The sequence below is a fragment of the Ovis aries genome, chromosome 19, assembly GCF_016772045.2.
Source record: "Ovis aries strain OAR_USU_Benz2616 breed Rambouillet chromosome 19, ARS-UI_Ramb_v3.0, whole genome shotgun sequence".
Taxonomy (NCBI): Eukaryota; Metazoa; Chordata; class Mammalia; order Artiodactyla; family Bovidae; genus Ovis; species Ovis aries.
The window spans coordinates 29,353,597-29,376,619 of NC_056072.1; the positions used below are offsets into that span (position 1 = coordinate 29,353,597).

General features: G+C 42.7%; 1 protein-coding gene across 1 annotated transcript in view; it reads left to right on the top strand.

Moving 5' to 3' along the window:
• RYBP (RING1 and YY1 binding protein) overlaps positions 1–21,328 on the top strand; it is a 75,373-nt gene extending 54,045 nt beyond the window's left edge. Inside the window, exons 3-5 of the mRNA XM_027958165.2 lie at positions 16,489–16,665; positions 16,760–16,858; positions 17,328–21,328. Of these exons, the coding sequence (XP_027813966.1) occupies positions 16,489–16,665; positions 16,760–16,858; positions 17,328–17,580 (529 nt within the window). The 3' untranslated portion in view covers positions 17,581–21,328. The remainder of the gene's footprint in view (positions 1–16,488; positions 16,666–16,759; positions 16,859–17,327) is intronic.
• The last annotated feature ends 1,695 nt before the right edge of the window (positions 21,329–23,023 follow it).

Sequence of the window (23,023 nt, forward strand, 5' to 3'; positions counted from 1 at the left end):
TGTATGCAGAATATCAGCACCCCAGTTTAAGTACCCCTTTTTATAAGCTAAGGATTTAGATAAATCTGTGTAATTGAGGAGCTTGCTGGTGCTGTGAGAATCCCACTTGGTTCTGCATTACTTACTCTGGTGATATGTGGTTTCCCTTAGGTGGAGTAAGCAGACTTACTAAATGTGCCACGCTTTGAGAAGTCAGTTGTTGCTACTTACAGGTCTTTTTTACTTTGATAGAGAAACAGGAAACCAAGGGCATTCCTGAAGGACTTAGACTTGTCTTCCTAAGAATTTTGTCCTGATTCCCTAGCCCTCAATATTTAAAAATACAGGCAATGTAATACAGCATGTCAGAGTGTGCTTTTTTCATACCTGTAGTATGGTTGTGACTCTAGGGTGGGGTATGTTGAAGTAGTTGGGATATTTGAGGTTAAGAGGAAAGGTGAAGGGTTAGGGGGCACATGTGATCTAGTGAAGGATTAGAAGAGAATCAAATCACTCCGTATGGAAGGGTACATCCCTGAAGTGCCCTTCAGGCCGAATCAGAGACCTGTTTTCAGTCTTCATTTGTAGCAGTTTCCAGTACTACTGACTACTTCATGAAATCTTTCTCCTGCTCTTTTTAGTGGTTATACCATTCTCCTTTGTTTCCTCAGTTTTAGTGGCTCCAATTGAATTCCCTTCCTTAAGGTTCTTTGGGTGGGCCGTGTAGGTTAGTGGAAAGAACAAAAATAAACTTGGAGTAAACTGATCTAGCCTATTTGCTATTGGACCTTTGGGCTTTGATTCCACCAAAAACATGAAAAAGTTGTGAGAATTATGAGTTATGTATGTAAAAACTCAACACAGTGCCTTGTCATAGGAAGCGTTTCGTCATCTGTTTTCTTCCTTCACCTCTGACAAACTGGGAGCTGTTCTCTCTGGGATAGTGTTCTATTCATTGAGAATGTGCCATGTCCTGGGTGTTTTGCTTAGTCTTGGAAGTATGAAAGATGCGTTATATGGCGTTCCTCAGTGCAGAAGCCCAGAGAGACAGTTCAGTATTAGAATACAGTGTTATGGCACGTGCTGAGGCAGCACCTGCTCTCTACACCACATTGTACAGAGAGTCGAGAACAAATAATTCCTTTTCAAGAGCAAATGATTACTTTGAAGCAAGTTTGGAACTTAGAGCATAAAATGTAAACCGTGGAGACTGCAGAGACGTGCATAATCTGGTGCAAAGCAACATAATATTGTACAGATATACAGATCCTATAATGCAGAACATTAAGTGGTAGCGGTATGTCCTGTTTTGGGAACCCTGAGAATGTGACCACAAACTCTTGTTTGCCAGGAGAAATTGGGAAAGCAGTGGCATATGAGTTGGGTCTTAAAATAGGTATGACTTTTGCAAATGAAGTGTGAGGTTCATTCAGCAGATAAACAAATACAGCCATTGGTTTTGATGTCCCCGGAGGTCCTGGAACCAGCCCCCACTCAGATACTGAGGGATGACTGTGTTGACATATTTAAATTTCTGTTTTTATCCTCCAAATTCTAATTATTTCCTAGAATTCTGAGAAATGTTTCATTCATGAGTAGCAAATATGACCTTATTTAATTCAGAGATTATATGTGAAATCCCATCGTTAACCTGTTCACTGTCCTAGTACAACAAAATCATGTATATTGAGTTGAAGGGCTTCTCCAACCCAGTCCTTGTGTCTCTAACCAATAACTGCAGGTAGTTTCAGAGTCTTCACCTTCATTCACATCTTGTTTTTTAACCATTTGAAATGGTTGAAACCTAAAATTTTTTTCCTTCTCTCCCTGGAAATAAAGACCATGATTAACGTCAAGTGCCTGGAGTATGAGATGTTAGTTGTCAGAGTTGTAATTGTGTAGAAACCATCAGATGGTCTTCCCTCAAGCATCTGTTTGGTGATTAAACAGACTGGTCTTGTGGTGTATTATACTCAGAAGTTGCTTTACGTTTTACTTCGTGTTTTTCCCTTAGAAAAGCCTCTGCATATTAAAACAATGTTACTTAAAATCTTGAGCAACTGATATGTTCCTGAACAAATGTGTGATAGCTGTTTAGAATTACCAAAGACATCATGTTTAATCATTGTAACTGATCTGTCTTATGGTGGGTATGTATATTTCCCTGCTGCTATGCAGTGTAGAACTTTATTTAATAAAACTTTTGTAAATTATTTGAGAGGAGTGATAGTTACAACTTAATTTTTAAAAAGCCCCACAGTATCAGTGTATGAAAAGCTCTTAGGATTCTTCTTTCTGAATCCTACCTACCCTCTTATAATCCCAAGCAATTAGAATGATGAATTATATCATATCTATGTTTTTGACATGTCTTTTGGTAAAATATTGATGGGCCAAGGGCTGTTTTCTGCTGGGCTGCCTCCCTTTGTTTGTAAATATTTATATTCCTTTATATTATATTCTTGTATAAACCAGTGATTCTGACCTGGGACTGATTTTGCCACTCAGGAAATATTTGGCAATGTCAGTCAGAACTTGGGAATGGAAGTGCTCCTGGTATGTGGTGGGTAGTGGCCAGGGATGCTGCCAAACACCTACGATGCATCAGGACAGCCCCCACAGCAAAGAGTTGGGAGCTCTCTAGCGTATCACCACTGCTGCAGCTGGGAAACCCTGCAGTCGACGCCCTTACAAGGTGATGACAGGCTTTAAGAAAGTTTTGACTACCAACGATTTAGATTTAGGAAGCCCATTATAATTTGACCATGAACTAGCCAGTTTGTTAGAACTGTTATTTTCTAGTACATATGTTTTTGTTTTAAGATTAGGCTTGAGAAAGTTCTTAAGATTACGTTAATTTAGTCCAACCCTCTAATTTCACAGGTGAGGAAACCAAGACCTGAAGAGGGCAACTTTGTTAGACCTTGATTTCTTTACATTATCTAAGTAGCCTTTTCCCCCCCGTCTGAAGAATTACTAATTTTTCTGTGTGCTTTATAAGTGCCCAGTTTTGTGACTTGAACTGTAATTTCAAAATGGTTAAACGCGTTTTAAATGGGATCTCTGACAGCTGTAAAGTAATTTGCAGAGCAGATTGATTGCTTTAGTATAGAGTTTCTTGGAGGAAGACTTGATTCGTCATCAAGTTTACTTGCATCTGAAGATACAGTTTGCTAAGAGATTTGTAGTGTCTGTGATCCCTCTGAAAATCATTGACATGATTTACAAGGTAATTTCGGTTATCTTTGGGCGGTGGTGAGGAGAGGTCATTATCAGAGTCACTAAACCAGCAGCATAGTTTGTGCAGTGTACTTCATGCAGACTTGCTTGTACCTTAAGAACAACTACTCTGTTCATTTGTTTTTATTAAATACTGAATACAAGTATCTGAGCCATAGAGATTGCTTACTTACTCTGTTCTCATCTCTCTTATCAGTGAGGAAACTGAAGTTTGGAGAGAGTATGTAATTCATCCAAAGTCATGGAGTTAGATTCCAAAATAAATGCAGAAAGCAGAGGAGAGACCCAAGGTGTCTCACCTGCTAAGTCCTGGGATTGCAACTTGTGTGACAGGGACCAGTCCAGAAAACACAATGGACCCTCAACAGATATCTGGGCCAGTGAAATCTAATGCATTATATTTTACCAACTCTTTGGAAAATAAACATTTCTGTACCTAGAATGCATAGTGCCCTGCCTCTGCATATAGTTGACATCAGTTTAATGAATTTGGAAACATAAGCCAGAATGCCAAAGATGAAACCAGGATAAGAGACAACGCAGGGACTGTTAAAATTTCTCTCTGCTCCTTTACCCAGTTGGGCTTTAGGAAGCAGAGATGCTTGCCCAGAGAGTCAGGATTTGGCACCTACATGGACTTTCTTCCTTAGCGAGGTGGGCAAGGGGGGGTGTGCACCTGCCACTCCTGCAGTCGCGGTACCAGCAGCTCCTGTGATTCCTACACTGCCTCAGGCTGCTCAGCCAGCGAAAGACCCTTTTCGGTCTTAACACTGAAGTCTTCTACGATATAATAAAATTTGTGTTGAAATAAGGAATGGCAGGTGTCAAAAAGAAATGCGGTTAGCCATCTTCAGAAAAGGTCCATTTTGAAAACAGTTTAGGAAACATTTCTCCGTACATGTCAATTATTCCATTCTTTGTCAGTGGACTGACTTTTTGTGAGAGATCTAAAGGACATATTTATGGGACATTTACTTTAGATATTTGAAGGACCATGATGAAATTCTGTTGTTTTAGGCACCACCTGGGTGAGGAAATGGAAGTAAGCCAGATTTATAGTCTGTGGTTAAACTACTTTTAAGCCTCCTTCTTGGAAGTTTTTCTTGTGCTTGATAAGTTTAAAATGTGCAGTTCTTAGGGTTTTTCGGTCAGAGGATCTCTTGCACTGTTTAAAATTATTATGGACCCAAGTAAAAGTCCTTTTGTTCCTGTTGGCAATACCTCTAGCTACTTTCTGTATCAGATAAAACTGAGCAATGTTTAGAACACAAGAATTTGCCACATTAGCTCTCAGAGTGGTGATGTCACTTTCCATTTAAGCTGAAAAACAAAAATGCAAGTATTATTATGGAGATGATGATTATGGAAAACAGTTTGCGTGTTGTAGACCTTCCCCAAGGGGTCTTGAATACCCCCAGGAGTCTCTGGATCACAGCCTGAGAACAGTTGGACCAGAATCTCTCTCCACTGCTGCCAGGTTGGTTTATAAAATAGGGATTTTGTTCTCAAGAATTGTAACCACTTGTAGCTCCTCCCACTTTCTGAATATATGTTCCTGAGTTACAGAAAAGTTAGTAATGCAGTTTTTGTTGCTCAAGTGTGTTTTCAGAGCATAAGAGACATTTGACTACTCACAATGACAATTTTGAATATGAAGTAGAACATTTCTGCTGTAACGGATGCTTATGTTAGTTCTTTTGGAGCCAGTTTCCAGCCAGGTTGTATCTGGTGAATTTGTGCAGTACCACGTATATTGGGAGGCTTCCCTTGTAGCTCAGTCAGTAGAGTCTGCCTGCAATACATGAGACCTGAATTTGATTCCTGGGTAGGGGAGATCCCTTGGAGAAGGAAATGGCAACCACTCCAGTATTCTTGCCTGGAGAATCCCATGGACAGAGGAGCCTGGCAGGCTATATCTATGGGGTTGCAAGAGTCGGACACGACTGAGAGATTAAGCATGTGCACACACATCTGCAAAACCCAAATTCTGTCTGAAATAATGCAGAAAAACTGACAGCTAAGTCAGTGAGGATCCTTAGTTCTGCTGTTGCTGCCAGACAGTGTGATTAACTTAGGGACAGCTACATGAAGGATGTCTGTTGCTGGAACCATTATCTTGGAGCAAGGCTTACCAGCTTCTTTCACTTGTATATCTTTCCGTTGGCCTCACAGCTGAGCAAGGGTGGTAGATGTAGCTCCAGCTGGGGAGATAGTGCTTCGAAATGTATCTGTTACTTTTAAGGTGATTTATCAATATTTTGGATACTAGAGAATTTCAGAAAAACATCTTCTGCTTCACTGACTACACCAAAGCCTCTGATGTGTTCAGTTCAGTTCACTCAGTCGTATCCGACTCTTTGCGACCCCATGAATCGCAGCACACCAGGCCTCCCTGTCCATCACCAACTCCCGGAGTTCACTCAGACTCACATCCATCGAGCCCGTGATGCCACCCAGCCATCTCATCCTCGGTCGTCCCCTTCTCCTCCTGCCCCCAATCCCTCCCAGCATCAGAGTCTTTTCCAATGAGTCAGCTCTTCGCATGAGGTGGCCAAAGTACTGGAGTTTCAGCTTATTCCTTCCAAAGAGCACCTAGAGCTGATGTCCTTGAGAATGGACTGGTTGGATCTCCTTGCAGTCCAAGGGACTCTCCAGAGTCTTCTCAAACTGGGGGAAATTCTTAAAGAGCTGGGAATACTAGACCACCTTATCTGCCTCCTGTGAAACCTGTGTGCAAGTGAAGAAGCGACAGTGAGAACCAGACGTAGAGCAATGGGCTGGCTCCAGATCAGGAAAGGAGCACAGCAAGGCTGCGTATTCTTTAACTTACATGCAGACAACATCATGTAGAATGCCAGGCCGGAGGAAGCACAAGCTGGAATCAAGACTGCCAGGAGAAATATCAGTAACCTCAGATATGCAGATGACACCACCGTTATGGCAGAAAGCAAAGAGGGATTAAGGAGCCTCTTGATGAAGGTGAAAGAGGAGAGTGAAAAAGCTAGCTTAAATCCCAACATTCAAAAAATGAAGATCATGGTACCCAGTCGCATCACCTCATGGCAAATAGATGGGGAAAAACAGTGCCAGACTGTTTGGGCTCCAAAATCACTGCAGAATGGTGACTGCAGCCATGAAATTAAAAGTCGCTTGCTCTTTGGAAGAACAGCTGTGACCAACATAGACAGCATATTAAAAAGCAGAGATATCACTTTGTCGACAAAGATTGGTATAGTCAAAGCTATGGTTTTTCTCCAGTAGTCATGCACAGATGTGAGAGCTGGACAATAAAGAAGGCTGAGCGCCGAAGAATTGATGCTTTCAAACCGTGGTGCTGGAGAACACTCTTGAGAGTTCCTAGGACAGCCAGGAGATCAAGCCAGTCAATCTTGAAAAAAATCAACCCTGAATATTCATTGGGAGGACAGATGCTAAAGCCGAAATTCCAATACTTTGGCCACTTGATGGAAAAAGCCGGCTCACTGGGAAATACTCAGATGCTGGGAAAGATTGAAGGCAGGAAGAGAAGGGAACAACAGAGGACAAAATGGTTGGATGGCATCACCAACTCAATGGACATGAGTTTGAGCAAACTCCAGGAGATGAGATGATGAAGGACAGGGAAGCCTGGCATGCTTTAGTCCATGGGGTCACAAAGAGTCGGACACAACCCAGCAACTGAACAACAATCAGTATTTTGTAAGAATGTCTACATGTTCTGTGTACATGAACTATGACAAGAGCTAAGTGAACTTGTCTTCCTTTAATCTTGACTTAAGCCCTGTTAAGTTAGGTGTAGCCCCATTCCCACTTAGAGAATTTACCCAGGCTCAATAGCAGAGTCTGGATAAAGTCCAGAGCCTGTCCTAACTCAGAAGTCTGCACTCTGCCTATCATCTGTGAAATCGAGGATGGAGAAGTTGGTGAGAGAAAGGAATGACTTGGTTTTTTTTTTTTTTTTTTTTTTACATGATAGTTGGAGTCCAGTTTGAAGGGGAAATTTTTGTTTCCTTATGCAGAGCAGAGTGGTTCTCCTGAGTCAGGGAGAAGAACTCAGACTGCTTAAGGCCCTCCAATGGCTCATTCTAGAAGATAAGCCAGAGGATTTGAGAAACTTCATGTTCAGTTCAGTTCAGTTGCTCAGTTGTGTCCAATTCTGCGACCCCATGAATTGCAGCAAGCCAGGCCTCCCTGTCCATCACCAACTTCCGGAGTTCACTCAGACTCATGTCCATCGAATCGGTGATGCCATCCAGCCATCTCATCTTCGATCGTCCCCTTTTCCTCCTGCCCCCAATCCCTCCCAGCATCAGAGTCTTTTCCAATGAGTCAACTCTTCGCATGAGGTGGCCAAAGTACTGGAGTTTCAGCTTTAGCATCATTACTTCCAAAGAACACCCAGGGCTGATCTCCTTTAGAATGGACTGGGTGGATTTCCCTGCAGTCCAAGGGACTCTCAAGAGTCTTCTCCAACACCACATCAATGCTTCAGAAGCATCAATTCTTCAGCACTCAGCTTTCTTCACAGTCCAACTCTCACATCCATACATGACCACTGGAAAAACCATAGCCTTGACTAGTCAGACCTTTGTTGGCAAAGTAATGTCTCTGCTTTTCAATATGCTACCTAGGTTGGTCATAACTTTTCTTCCAAGGAGTAAGCGTCTTTTAATTTCATGGCTGCAGTTGCCATCTGCAGTGATTTTTGGAGCCCCCAAAAATAAAGTCTGACACTGTTTCCACTGTTTCCCCATTTCCCATGAAGTGATGGGACCGGATGCCATGATCTTAGTTTTCTGAATTGTTGAGCTTTAAGCCAACTTTTTCACTCTCCTCTTTGACTTTCATCAAGAGGCTTTTTAGTTCCTCTTCACTTTCTGCCATAGAGGTGATATCATCTGCATATCTGAGGTTATTGATATTTCTCCAGGCAATCTTGATTCCAGCCTGTGCTTCTTCCAGCCCAGCGTTTCTCATGATGTACTCTGCATATAAGTTAAATAAGCAGGGTGACAATATACAGCCTTGACGTACTCCTTTTCCTATTTGGAACCAGTCTGTTGTTCCATGTCCAGGTCTAAGTGTTGCTTCCTGACCTGCATATAGGTTTCTCAAGAGCAGGTCAAGTGGTCTTGTATTCCCATCTCTGTCAGAATTTTCCACAGTTTATTGTGATCTGCATAGTCAACAAAGCAGAAATAGATGTTTTTCTGGAACTCTCTTGCTTTTTCCATGATCCAGTGGATGTTGGCAGTTTGATCTCTGGTTCCTCTGCCTGTTCGAAAACCAGCTTGAACATCAGGGAGTACACAGTTCACGTATTGCTAAAGCCTGGCTTGGAGAATTTTGAGCATTACTTTACTAGCGTGTGAGATGAGTGCAATTGTGCGGTAGTTTGAGCATTCTTTGACATTGCCTTTCTTTGGGATTGGAATGAAAACTGACCTTTTCCAGTTGTGTGGCCACTGCTGAGTTTTCCAAATTTGCTGGCATATTGAGTGCAGCACTTTCACAGCATCATCTTTCAGGATTTGAAACAGCTCAACTGGAATGAAGACGAGTATTTACTTGAGAGAGGGGAAAAACTCTTTAGGAGAGAAAAGAACAGCAAGAAGAGATACTATTTCGGGAGCAGAGAGAATTTAAGAATGCCATGCAGTGTATGCTCCTCGCAGTGAAGGTCCCAAGGTCACAAACGTTCCGCACTGCTTTTTGGAGTAGCCTGCCTCTGTGCCAAGAGCAACTCTAGGGAAGGCCAAGAGTATCCCTCTTTCCAAAACAAAGCCAGCTAGGTCTGAGTAGTAATGAAGTGAAGTGAAGTTGCTCAGTCGTGTCCGACTCTTTGCGACCCCGTGGACTGTAGCCTATCAGGCTCCTTTGTCCATGGGATTTTCCAGACAAGAGTGCTGGAGTGAATTGCCATTTCCTTCTCCATAATGACCTGGGCCTAAACCAGCAAGCTGAAATGGCACCCTAGTCACTGGGACTAACAACTGTATAATAACGTCTGATGTTTCTTCTATTAAGGGAGAATTTGGTTGGAGTACTGTGTGGTTTCATCTTTCTGTAACTGAACAGATGTGTGTTTATTTGTCTGTTGGTCTGTCAAGATAATTAATCCTTTAAAATAGTGACAAAGAACGTGCTTACATAGACACTCGCTTGGAATTTACTAAACTAGATCATCTGCCATATTTTCTCATGTGTTTTTCTTCATTGGGCTAGATTGGCTCACATGGGTGATTCTTAGTAATAACTGTACTCTAGCAGTGCATCAAATACAAAAATGTATGAAGTTTTTATGAGATTAAAACCCTGTATTCAAAAACTCTCAGCCTAATTTGGTACACCTGAAAGACTACTGGACTAATAGTCCTTGGTCTGGTTGTAAATCCTCTTTCTCTTTTTTTAACTCAGAATACTAGAGATTGTGTAACATACCTGTTAGCGTTGTTGCAGATAAGCAGTAGTTAGTTGTTGCTGGATTTTGGTGGTTTGGTTTTTTTTAAAGAAGGCTAGGTAAAGGGGAAGGAGGCCTAAAGTAGTCTGACTACTTCAAATTTGTTTCATCTGTGCATGTTAGATTTTAAAAGAAGTCTCGTATTCCCGTTTAAGATTTTGTGGTCATTGATGTTGGAGCCAGAATCCTGACTTCTGTGTTCTGCTCACAGCACTTCTCCTCTGCTTTGTCTTTGGTCTTTAAAATATAATGGATCAGGAGTGGGCGGGTGAAATGGACAGAAAACAAGTTGTTCTTGTAGGACCTCTATTCTGTTTTGCTGCGAAAGCCAGGAGCCATTAGTGTGTGGTTGACAGTGTTGGGACAGACAAACTATGAATCTTATATCGCCTTAAAAGGTAAATACAGGCATTAGCCCATGTAAAAATGGATTGTATCCCACAGATACGTTTGCTGTTTGATTGCTTTAACTTGGAATACATGTTGTATGCAGACAAGTCCAGACTTATTTAACCTCATTATGGCTTTATCAAGGTACTCTGCAAAGGAAAAAAGTTTATAAAGCTTTTTTACGCATTTGGCCCACCCAGTTCCTTGTGGTTACGTTTACTATTCCCATTTCATTTTCAAAATGTTGTAGTCGGAAGTAGATATGCAGAGTACTTTGCTTTGTTCCCAGCTGGTGTGTGTGTGTGTGCTCATGTATGTATTGTGGAGCATCAGTAATAGAAAAATTCAGTCATTGTGGAGCGGGAGGATGCATCCTAGTTAGTTCAGTGCACTTGTGTAGACTCTTGAGTGTAGGGGCAGGAAAGTGGGTCATGTGGGGAAGTCCCTTTGTAATTAAAGAGTCATGATGTGATCTGTCATAAAGAATGGTCGGCTTTCCTAAAAGTGTGAGCTAAATGGACAGGCATTTTCAGAGTAGTTAGATCTTGAAATTGCTAATTCTTCAACTAACAGGTTGCCAAGGCAAGGAAGGGGTTGGCTGGCGGCAAGGGTGTACAGGCAATGTTCAGAGACCTTACGGGCAATGTAAGTTAACTTGGAGGAGACATTTTGTAAGTTGCAGAGTAGTTTTTTTGTTTCTTTTTTTTAGTGAATAATTTGATTGTCTGATTCCAGAGCCTTTGAGGTATTTTAGTTGAAGATAGAGTTCCGTAGGTGAGCCAGAACACGAGTGATAGTTTAGGAAGAGCTGGCCGTCATGAAACAAAGGAAACCACGTGTTAACTGCAGAAGTAGTTGTCTCTTTTCTCTAGTTGTGGGAGCTGAGATACAGAAGAGCACAGAAGTGATCTCAGATTCCCCGAGCACACAGTGGGAAAGGAAAGGGCTGTGTGGGGGAAGTACAAGGTTTGCCCATGCTCCCCAAAAGTGCCGTGAGTACACCCACGTAAGCAATCCAGGAAGATGGCTTGGCTTTCCTGTTTGTCTTTTGCTCTCATTTGTGTTCGTGTGGGCTCAAATAGACAAGGTTTCCTGATGATGTCTATTTGAAATGTCACAGCAGATTTTCTTTTGTAAACTATTGTAAAAACAATAAACACAAAATTTTTGAGAAAACTAAAAATTTTGTTATTGACAGAATATAGTGTTGAAGACTAAGATAGGCTTGCTAAATGTACTTGAAAGGAAACCAAGCCCCCTGTTATATTTTAGCATTTCTGGTCAGGCTGTGTAGCATTTTTGTTGTTTGTTTTATTATTTTTAGCTGATGGACTTCGAGGCTTAGACACTAAAAGCAGTAAACCACGTTCATTGACCTGAGGTTTCCCCTATATTGTGACGGCTGTTGATTGCTTATTTAAGATTTGTTTCTTGGGAAACTTAGGTAATTTTGGAGAATCCAGACTCTCAGCTCCATATTGAAGAACTGACTTCCCTACAACATGCCCATTAAACAAGCTATTTACGGTGTGTTGTTGTGTAACATTTAAAAGACTGCATTGGGCAGTGTAAATCTGTGAGTAGTAACTATTTCTCACTGATCAGCAGTATTAAATACCGTGATAAGGGTTCATTCCTTATGGGAAATGTTCCATAGACATTGGAAAACATTCTCACCAGCTTTTCTTCCCCTGCCCTTTTCCCTTAAGGATAACCAAGTAGTCCTCCGCTTGCTCCAGTGAGGACGGTGGGGTTATCAAGTGTGCTGGAATTCTTGCGCAGGTGTCTGTCGAAATCGTAGCCTGGATTGACCTGGTCTTTCATTCCTAGCACCCTGTGCCCCCTCCCCACCCAACCCACCCCACACACGTGCGTGTGCACACACAGCATGGGTGGTGGAGGGAGGGACGTTGTGGAATTATTTTCATAAGAGGAGTTTTTGAATGATGGTTCAGTGGGGTCTGTGTTGAAAACCCCAGTTCAGCCATTAGCTGTAAGCCTTAGACAGGGGTCTTGATCTTCCTGATCTAGAGGACGCTGCACTGACTATGGTTTCACAGTGTGCCTGTCCTGGGATGCCTGGGAGGTGGCTCTGCTCCTGCTGCTTCACAGGCAGTGAATAGCGTTGAACTGGGAGAGCCTGGCAGGGTGGAAATGGGGTACATGTGGCTCTTAGTGGAACTGGCACATCCCCAACCCTCATGCCACTGGAGCGTGCTGGCCGAGAAATGCGGGGACAGCTGGCAGGGACTGCCAAGGCAGATCTGGCAGGGTGGCAGCTTTGGAGGGCCTCCCACTGATGACCCCTTCTTGTTTCTTCATCTTCGAAAGTTACACATTTTGTTCAGTAACACTGCGCCATTTCAAAATGAATTAGATGCATTTTCCTACCTCACCACGTTCCCTGATCTGAGAAAGACTGAGGAATTTATTGGGGGAACTAGTTCCAAAAAACTGCTCTAATAATTAAAATGATGATTGTCAACTTGTTGATGAGGGTTTTGGGGGGGCAAGGGGCAAGTGGTGATGGGAGAGTTACTAGGTTGTTGCCTGAGGACATTGAAAATGTACTTCTGAAACAACACAGGTGCCTTTAGTAGACACGCCATATTTCTTGGTAATCTGATCTCAGCCTTGCTGCTGCTGCTAAGTCACTTCAGTTGTGTCCGACTCTGTGTGACCCCATAGATGGCAGCCCACCAGGCTCCCCCATCCCTGGGATTCTCCAGGCAAGAACACTGGAGTGGGTTGCCATTCCCTTCTCCAGTGAATGAAAGTGAAAGGTGAAAGTGAAGTCGCTCAGTCGTGTCCAACCCTTCGCGACCCCATGGACTGCAGCCTACCAGGCTCCTCTGTCCATGGGATTTTCCAGGCAGGCGTACTGGAGTGGGGTGCCATTGCCTTCTCTGAGTTAGCCTTGGGTCCTTTTCATTTGTGAAGTTTCGGTTTGGTTACACATTAGAGGGGAGGAACATTTATTTCACCATTCTGGTCAGACATTCATTTCCTTAGGAGCATGTGAGGACATCCTTACGGTTTTGCGTGTGCGTGTAGGTTGTGTCCGTTGGGTACCGATTGTGGCACACGCGCTGCAGCATTCTGAGGGGTTGCTTGCTGCGGTGTTAGAGCGTGGTCGTCCATGGGAGGAGCGCGAGACCGGCCCCGGGCCTGCTGCCTGTGCACACTGTGCCTTTGGCCTGGGTGAGCCTCCGGGAGCAGCCCCCAGGGCTCCGTCGTGGAGCAGCACGTCCAGGTGCTGGAGAGCTGCTCTCGGTCGCACCAGGCACCTCGTGTAAAGGGCTGTTTGTGAGACAAGGGTGCCTTCCTTTCATCTCTGCCTATTCCTAGCTCTCTGTTCTGGCAGTTCCAGCTGCTTACCAGCCTAGGCACCATGTCTGATGTCCATGGTTTCAGGATCTCTTCTCTGATTTCTCATTTCCGTATCCTGTCCATAACCCCCAGTGCCTCGCATCGCTCCCCTGTCTCAGAAGACTGTGCCTCTGCCGGTGCTTTGCTTGGTTCTGTGCTTTCTCTTCTTTGCCCCATGGCTGACATTGCTGTCTTGCCTGCCTTCCGTCTTTCTCCCTCTACAGTACATGTGACTTCAGCCTCCCTTTCCTGTGGAAATCTCCTCCAGCCGTGCTGACCCCTCTCTGTAGTGGCAGGACCATCTTTACCTCACTGCGACATTTCTCCAAAAAAATCCTGTTGGCCACCTCTAGGTTATTCCGCTGACCTCCTGTCGTCCTTTCACTTTTGCAGTCCCAGTCTCATGTGGCTTGCTCTCCTAAAAGTCAGCAGTGACCTCCTGATCACCAGAGCTTGGGCTTTTTTCTCAGTCCTTATCGTACTTTGTCTTTCTTTGCAGTGTTTGTTTATTCTTCATTCAACCAGGAGGTAATTCTATTGGGTTCCTGGTACTGTGCTGAATGCCTTAGTGACAAAGAAGATTCAGGTGCAGTCGTGCCGTTCAGGAGTGTACATTTGATTGATAGTTACATAGTGGTGTGGGAAGTAGCCTTGTAGAACATCATAGGATGTGCCTGGAGTGAGACAGGCCCCCCATAACAAATTGGGCAGGCCTGGTGGGCGAGCCTAGGGGTTCTTTGGGGCAAGGGTTTGGTGTGCCATTGAGTGTCTGTTGAAGGTGGTCTTGGACTGCTGTCCCGCTGTCCTCTCGTCATTCTGAAGTATACATATGAGCTTAATTGAAATTCTCCATCAAGGTAGCTTTTTGTTATATAGTTAGTTAAACTCTGATTAAGTTGTTTCATCTTGAGTATTGGTTAGTGTAAGACAATTCTATTTTGTTTTTTTACTCTGATTTAAACTGCCTGGTAATCCCTGTAGACAACTGATCTGATCTGTTTGTGTCCCTGGTGAGTACTTGTGAAATGACTTGTAGTGGTGATTATCTTCTCTCTTAAGTATTAACAGATACACTTCCTCTTTAAAGGAGTAGAATAGGCTGCTGCTGCCTTTGTTAAGTAAGTGTCTGACTTTGCGACCCTGTGGATTGTAGTAGCCCACCAGGCTCCTCTGTCCATGGGATTTCCCAGGCAAGAATAGGGAAGTGGATTGCCATCCCCTTCTCCAGAGGATCTTCCTAACCAGGGCGCGAACCCGGGTCTCCTGCATTGCAGACAGATTCTTTACTGTCTGAGCCACCAAGGAAGCAAACCTGTGAAAAAGGAAAGTTCCCTCTCACGGGATAGGGCAGGGCCTTAGCGTGAGCACCTCCTCCCATTGCCTGCTGCACTACGCATCTGTGTTTGAGTCCCTGCCCAGCAGCAGGTGAGGCTGTTGGTGGTTGTGGTCCAGCCTGAGGTGGCTGTGCCTGTGACTGGCTTTCATTGTGTGCCATCCATTGCCAAGGCATGTTTGCTGGAGACCATAGGAGACTTGCCCTGGGATTGATGCTTTGTTCATCGGTTTCCTGCAAAGCCACATGACCGTGGAACCAGCACCGAGACGCTCAGACAAAAGCCAGGGGCTTCCCCTAGCAGGGCCCTTGACGAAGCTGTGGAGTAGGCGGCCGTCCCCTCTTCACCCTGTATTTCTCCTTCGCCACGTCACACCCTCTCCCAAGAGCTGCTTCAGACAGTGTGTCCTGCTCCTAGCAGTTTGTTTTTTTTTTAATGGCATGATTATTTTTAAAAGAAACTTGTTTTTCCTAGGTTTGTTTTTGATTTTTTCCTTCCGTTTCCGTTCCTCTACCACTGGCTCTTTCATGGATGAGCCAGAGCTCATCTGTCCAGTTACTTTTCTTCGGCCAGTGTCTCATTGTGGAGAGCAGAGTGGGATATAGGGTCTGAGGGGGGTTGTTACATGGTGGCCGGCAGTTGCTTCACCTCATTAGTGAGCCTAATTTAGATATATGTGTCCTACCTTGGGCTTCCCTTGGGGCTCAGCTGTTATAAAGAATCCGCCTGCAAAGTGGGAGACCTGGGTTCTATCCTGGGTTGGGAAGAGCCCCTGGAGAAGTGAAAGTCTACCCAGTCCGGTATTCTGGCCTGGAGAATTCCATGGACTGTGTAGTCCATGGGGTCACAAAGAGTTGGACATGACTGAGTGACTTTCACCTTCACACCTTATACTTAGAGAGTTTATTACATTGTAAATGTCGATCTAGATGCTAATGTCTTTGAAAATTAATATTGTGTGCTAAGCTTTCCTTTCTCCTTTTGCCACTTGGGTCTGAATGGTCACGAATTGTGAGAAACATTTGGCACCCTTTAAACTTTGTAAACAATAGTGCTAAAAACCAGTGTCAGTTGGAGACTGGCGCACACATAATGGTTGATGGCACAATGAATGTATCACTTTTCTAAGATGTTTTTTTAATAGTGATTTTCAGTGTTCACCCCTTGGGAGCTTGTATGACCACAGTTGCCTTCTATTGCTCTGTGTTGTTGGTGGTGCCAATCACAGAACTGCAGGGGACCAGACCAAGTCGGAATAATTAGATTGAGGAATGAATGTCACACTTCTAATTTCATTCTCTTTTCAAGGGATTACCAGTGTCCATTTAATAAAATGAGATTAACCCTCTGCAGCAGCAGTATTTGAAAGCTGTCAGTCAGTATAATCTTGACAACTGAAAGAAGTGGTGTTCTCAGCACTCTTAGAAGCAATCGTGTTTTATTGGCTGAAAGTCTTGACTGCACAGGGGTGTGTGTATTTGTTTGAGCGCATGTGTCTATGTCATTAAAGGTATACAGAGTGGATTTGAAAGAGGAAAGGTTTTATGGACTTAACCATACTACCTAGAAATAATAATGTAGAAATAATACCATATAATTTAGTTTGAATTGCCAGATACCAGTAATAAAATACCTAAACATTATGAGACCAAAATTTTAAAATCAAAGAAATATTTATAAAGCAAATAATGAGGCATCTTTTCTTGACTGTTGTAGAAAACCTCGGATCAATTCTCAGCTGGTGGCACAGCAAGTGGCCCAACAGTACGCCACTCCACCACCCCCTAAAAAGGAGAAGAAGGAGAAAGTTGAGAAACAAGACAAAGAGAAACCTGAGAAAGATAAAGAAATTAGTCCTAGTGTTACCAAGAAAAATACCAACAAGAAAACAAAGTAAGTTCTTGAGTGACTCAGTACAGTACTGTGTTATTTTGCAGGCAAATCAAAGATATCTTTTAAATGCCTCTTTTTCTGTCTCCCCATTTAGACCAAAGTCTGATATTCTGAAAGATCCTCCTAGCGAAGTGAACAGTATACAGTCTGCAAATGCTACAACAAAGACCAGTGAAACGAATCACACTTCAAGGTATTTGAAACTAGACTGAAATACATCACTGCCCAGATTCAGCTGCTCATAATCAAGAGTCGAGGATGGTTTTGTGCCTGTGGGTTTATAGGCTAAGGGGTGGGATGAAGAGCTGGGGTGGGACTATTAACTTTCAAAATACATGCACATATATATGAGCTATTTTTTTAATTACTGAGACCAAAACAGGAGAAAGATAAATTGACTTTAATTTTGCAGTGGTCCAAAGCTTTGCTAACTGATCATGGTTTCCATTCTTGCTAAGCTTTTCAGCAGATCTGGTAGTAAGCATTGGTATCCGTGCTGGTGGTTTAGATTCATTGCCACGGTGTCATAAACTGTGTCTGCGTGAGAGAGAGAGAGATTTATTGCCACAGTGTCATGAAGTGTGAGTGTGTAACATTGGAACCAAAGTCCTTTGCATCCATACCTGATTTAACAGGCTCTTCCCCTGTGCTGTTGCTTTCAGGCCCCGGCTGAAAAACGTGGACAGGAGCACCGCACAGCAGTTGGCAGTAACTGTGGGCAACGTCACCGTCATTATCACAGACTTTAAGGAAAAGACTCGCTCCTCCTCAACATCCTCATCCACAGTGACCTCCAGTGCAGGGTCAGAACAGCAGAACCAGAGCAGCTCGGGGTCAGAGAGCACAGACAAGGGTTCCTCCCGTTCCTCCACGCCAAAGGGCGACATGTCAGCAGTAAATGATGAATCTTTCTGAAGTTGCACATGGAATTGTGAAAACTATGAATCAGGGTATGAAATTCACATCCTCCACCTGCCCATGCCGCTTGCACCCCCTGGAAAATCTTCTGTGGACATCGACCTCTTAGTGATGCTGCCAGGATAATTTCTGCTTGCCATGGGCATCTGGCCACCAAGGAATTTCGCACCCTGACGATTACTCTTGACACTTTTATGTATTCCATTGTTTTATATGATTTTCCTAACAATCATTTATAATTGGATGTGCTCCTGAATCTACTTTTTATAAAAAAAAAAAAAAAATCTGCTGTGCACAATTTTCCATGTACATTACAACTGGTTTTTTGTTTTTGTTTTGTTGGGGGAGGGCAGGGTGGGAGGGGGAGGGCGCTTTTATTTATTGTGTTCACAGACTCCATCCTTTCAGCATATCCTTTTAAGTTTAGTTCTTTCTTCCAGTTATACTATGTACTATCAGTTTTGATATAACTATATATATATAAATATAAAATTATATATAAAAGGTTATTTGAAACCAATCCATGGCAACGCTGGTGCTTGATACACTGTGAAGTGAATACAACATTGAACAGTTACAGATCTGGGACAGTCCCTTCTATGAAAGTGCTGAAATTAAATTAAAATCAGTCTTACATGAAGTATGTTCCAACCCACGTGGGAACTTGACTCTCATCTGTCTAAAGAGTACTGGATGATACGAAAATATATATTTTTTAAACAATGTGATCTCAAATTTAAAGACTGCTCCAGATAGCCTGCATTTGTGGTGGAAAGACTGACAAATCACAAGTGGTTTAGTTGGGAGGGCTTTGATCATTCGAAAGTAACTAAACTAGCTCCAGAATGCCAAGTATTCGTGTAAATTACGGTTACATGTTCACTTTGCTCTTCTTACATAAGCACTCATGAAAATATGGTATTCTGTAACTCGAATTCCATCCATATTCCAGACCTCTACTCATGTCTGAGGTAAATCGATAAATTGTCTCTCAGTTTTAGGGTTCAAACTGTCTAACTTGTACTTTTGGTCCATACAAGAAGCAAATCCCTGTTTCCACTTTGCGCATGGTGTTTTGTTTAATCGAACTTTATTTGCCTCACAGCCCCTTGTTTCCCTTACCATTCAGTGAGAATTCTTTTCCTTTCTTTAAGTCTAGTCTTGTTGTTTGACTGAACAGAGGTTATCAACCAACACATCCAGTCCCCAGTCCTGACATGAAGCTTTTCAGTTCCATGATGTGTCTCGGTTCCCTGCTGTGGGAAGGAACGCAAGAGGTGAAGAAATGGTTGAGGGGCTGGCAGCTAGAGTTGCAGGGAAAGCTCCTACTTCCTGTGAGCTTTTACTTCCTCAACACAAAGACAGCTTGAGTAAACTCTTTTATAAAAAGATTCTTTTCACTCTTTTTTTTTTTTTTAGATGCCTTGCAAAAAAAAAAAAAAAAACGTGTAAAAGACCACTAATATGAACCCACCCCTCCTCATTAAAAAAAAAAATGTTGCTTTGCTTTGTTTGGATTTAGGATCTCTCTTCTGTCTGACTCTTACATCCATATTCGCAGAGTTCGTAGACTTGAGAGTCATTTCAAGCATGGGAACTTGATGTCACCTTCCTTTATTCGACCTGGGAGGGCAGCAGATTAGTGGTTTGGTGTGAAAAACCTGGTTTGCTTAAGAATAGAAGTAACTTCTGTGTATGGAGGCAACGAGTAAAGAGAAAAATTAACAGCTTGATTTGAGTAGCCAACAGGAAAGGCTCCTTTCACGTTTACATTAAAACTATTCTGTAGTCACTGATGTACCATCATTTAAATTCTGTTTTCAAAGGTATAGATGATAAAGCAGTGCCATTTGTTGCTGTGGTCCTATTCTCAAATGCATGGACAATGTTTCCCCTCTTTTTAAAAAATACTGCTTGTATCTGGGATGCAAGCTATACTTACCTTTTTAAATACATTTTTAAAGTATTTATTAATGAACCAAAGGAAATCAGATGCTTTCTATAAGCATCAGAATATATAATACATAGTGATTTGACTATGAATTTTAAATCCACATTTTAATATTAGTGGGGTATTGCAAAGACATTCCTTCTAAAGTTTTAATATTCCTTTTATTAAGGGTCTCAGGGAGGGTAAATTAGTCAGCCATATTTATTTTCCAGAGATGTAAGGAATTGCTAAGTTTTTTAATTAACTTTTTAAAAAAAATTAAATGTCACCAAACTCATGTGGGTTGCACTGCTTTTGGAACCAGTAAGTGTTGGTATGCACTTTGTTCAGAAACACTGTGTACTTTTGCAAAATTAGTTTCATGTAAAGTGATTGGACCCCTAGACTAGTGGAAAAAGCTGATTAACCAGCTACTCAGAGGCTGCTAATTCATTGCCAATGTCTTGGTTTTCAGTTCTGCCTCCGTGATAAATTTAAGGATAAAGAATAGGGAGGGGTGAAGGAAGGGAGGATTGCTTTAGAACCTGTGAGATGATGACGTTGCCAGTTGGGTAGAAACTGCAGCGCGTGGTGGGAGTGCTCTCAGCAATCAGATGTTTTTGGGCCCGTCCTTTAGCTGCTGTTGTGTATTGTGTTATGATAGTGAGATGATAGGTACTTTAGACTTTTAATTTCCGAAATGGATGACATCCCTCAGGCATGTATTCTGGAAATGGAATTCCTGTAACTTCCTGCTTTTGCTACCCTACAATTAGTAGGCAGCGTGTAAAAACACTAGTGTAGATGATAAAAGGTATATATTGAAAGAGGACCAGAAATACTTGGTATTCAGCGGCACAGTAAGCAGGTTATAAAAGCAAAACAAAAGCACAGTGTTAATGCTTGCAAGTTTCCATTTGTTTTAATGCCACACGATCTTTCATACTCGTGCGTGAGCTCGCGCACACAGAGCTTACCCAACCTGCTCTGCTTGAGTCATGCAGTTCAAAAAGCAAAAAAAAGGTAAAGACATCCTGATACCCTCAAAATACTTTCAATCAAAATCTTTCAGTTTTAATCTGGACGTTTAAAACATTGGCAGAAGCTTCTGTGAGTTTAGTTCCACTAAGATGTTTCACCTGCCTTATCAAGACCATTCTCAGTCTACTTTTTTAAGCTACCGTATCTTAAATTATTGAAAATTTATTAATTGCTGATATATAATAACCTTTGCTTGTATGTAACCGAAAATGGTTTAAGAGCCAACATTTAGAGTATGACAATGGAGCTGAACAGTTTTTAATGCGCAAGCAGTTCTGTTCTTGTGTATGACTTGTAACCTTAATTTACTGTGTAAAGATGGTTACATTATTTCCTTAGCTTTGTTTGTTGGAGACAAATAGAGAATGCTTGTTAAGTATGTCAAAACATAATCTTATCTTGTGAATTTTTGTTAATGTATTATACGAGCTATATTTTTCATTTGCTCAGAAAGACAGCTTGTATAACGCTTTTGGAAGTTTCTGCTCTGTAATGTCTTTAGAGCTGACAGTCTGTTAGGTTTGTTTTTTTCTTCATGCTAAAGTGTCAGTGGTTTTGTGAACTGGTCAAATTCACAGGTCTTAAATGTTTGGGGGAAATTTATATTGGACACTGCTCTTTGTCTAGCAAATAAAAGATGTTAATATATTCCTGTTACTGGCATGTGCACGACTATGTTATTAGAAGCCACTTTATCGTTTTCCTGCTTTAAATAGAAATGTCTATTTATGAATTCTGCTTGTAGTTTTTTCACAAATAAAATAGTAAACTTTACATTGAAATCTTTATTTTTGTCTGTGTAGACATTAGCAAGTGGGAGGTTACTTTTTGTACTCAGATTTTTCACTTAGGTAGTATTTCAGGAGAGCTTGAGTTTATCAGATGCTGAAGTTGATTTGGGTATCTCAGTACATGGCTCAGAGCTGCAGCAGAAAATATAATGGAACAAAAGAATGCCCGAATTTTGGAAGAAAGCAAACGAGTGTCTCTGAAGGAGTCCTTTGAGGTAGGCAGTGATGATTTAATGAAAGAAGTGAAGATGGTGGGTAACTGGTTAATTCAGTGCCTGACTGAAGAACCCTGGAAAGAACCCATTTCTGGCCAACTGCAGGTAGGTTAACTATGACCCTCATGTAAAGGAAATAGTGTCATACCTAAAAGCTGCGCAAAGCCGGCATCTTGCCCAGTGCTAGGGAGGTAGTCACTTCCAAAGAATGTGGAAACCACTTAGGACACTTCTAAGACTCACCCGATTACTCTTAGTCTGTACTTGAACTAGCAAATGGGAAGAGTGTAAATGGTGCAGGATCGTAATATGAAAATTGATTTGTCCTGGGAAAAGAAAGCAAACTTCATTCTGTTTTGTCTTCCAGTACTGGGTCATAACCCGAGTCTGGCTCTTCAAGAGTCTTGGAAAGAATCTGGATGGATCAAAGAGTAGGGAACAGATAGTGACTCATGTTTCCCAGCACCCTCAGGCAATGGGCTGGCTGCACCCCGACTCTCAGCTTTCCTTGGTACCTGAGGAATCTGAGGGTCCCCACACTGGCACTACCCTTTGGGGAAGCTAGAGGCTGCCCCCCATAATAGATGAAGGCATACAGTTGAAGGCTGGTCCCTACCATGGAAATGCAGGCATGTCTTTTAGTGAATTCCTTCAAGTTGTGAAGATGAGAAGGAAGGTGAAGTCTAACACGTGTCTACACCCCTACTGAGGAATACCATGGCCGATGTATTAACATCACCGTGGTAGGAAGCTCTTGCTGAGTTAATCTTGGTTGAGGGTAGGATGATGTCTTCAGCTGAAAAGTTGTGCATTCATCGTCCGGTAACATGGAAACCGGCCAGCCCCTTCCCCAGAGCAGTGAGAAGGAAAGAGCTGTCAGTGAGGCCCTGTATCTCTTTCATCCATGACCTCCCAGCAGTTCTGTAGAGCTCTTGAAACTTAACATCATAGCAAGGAAAGCTTCAGAGCCACTGGTGTGTTAGGTGTAAAAATTCTTGATCAAAGTCTTGCTTGCTAATCATCAAGAGAAGCCAGGTTCTAATCTGGCCACCCTTACTGGTGCTTGTCAGGAAAGGTCAGTCTGCATCTGGCAGCCTGAGCTCTGTTACACAGAGTAGTTAAGAGCCACTGAATACTGTTGAGGAAAGGCTCGGATTTTTCTAGAAAAGATCATTGGCCTTGTCTGGAGAGAAAGGGACTGAAATCTGGAGTGAAGGCTGTTGTGTTCTGCCTGGTCACCCTGCCTTCTCTCCCGGCGTTAACTGCAAGGCTAGGGTGGAAGCCTGCTGTGGGGCATCCAGTGCCTGGTTATACACCGGGTGCGGTTCTGATTGCGAGTGGGACTGGCTGTGTGGAGAAAGGGCACAGGCTGAGAGTGGCCGCTCCTGCACGTGTCTTTAGACCATGCACACCTGGTTTCCCTGCCTCGCACGTGCCTGGCATCACAAATCGATCACAGTACT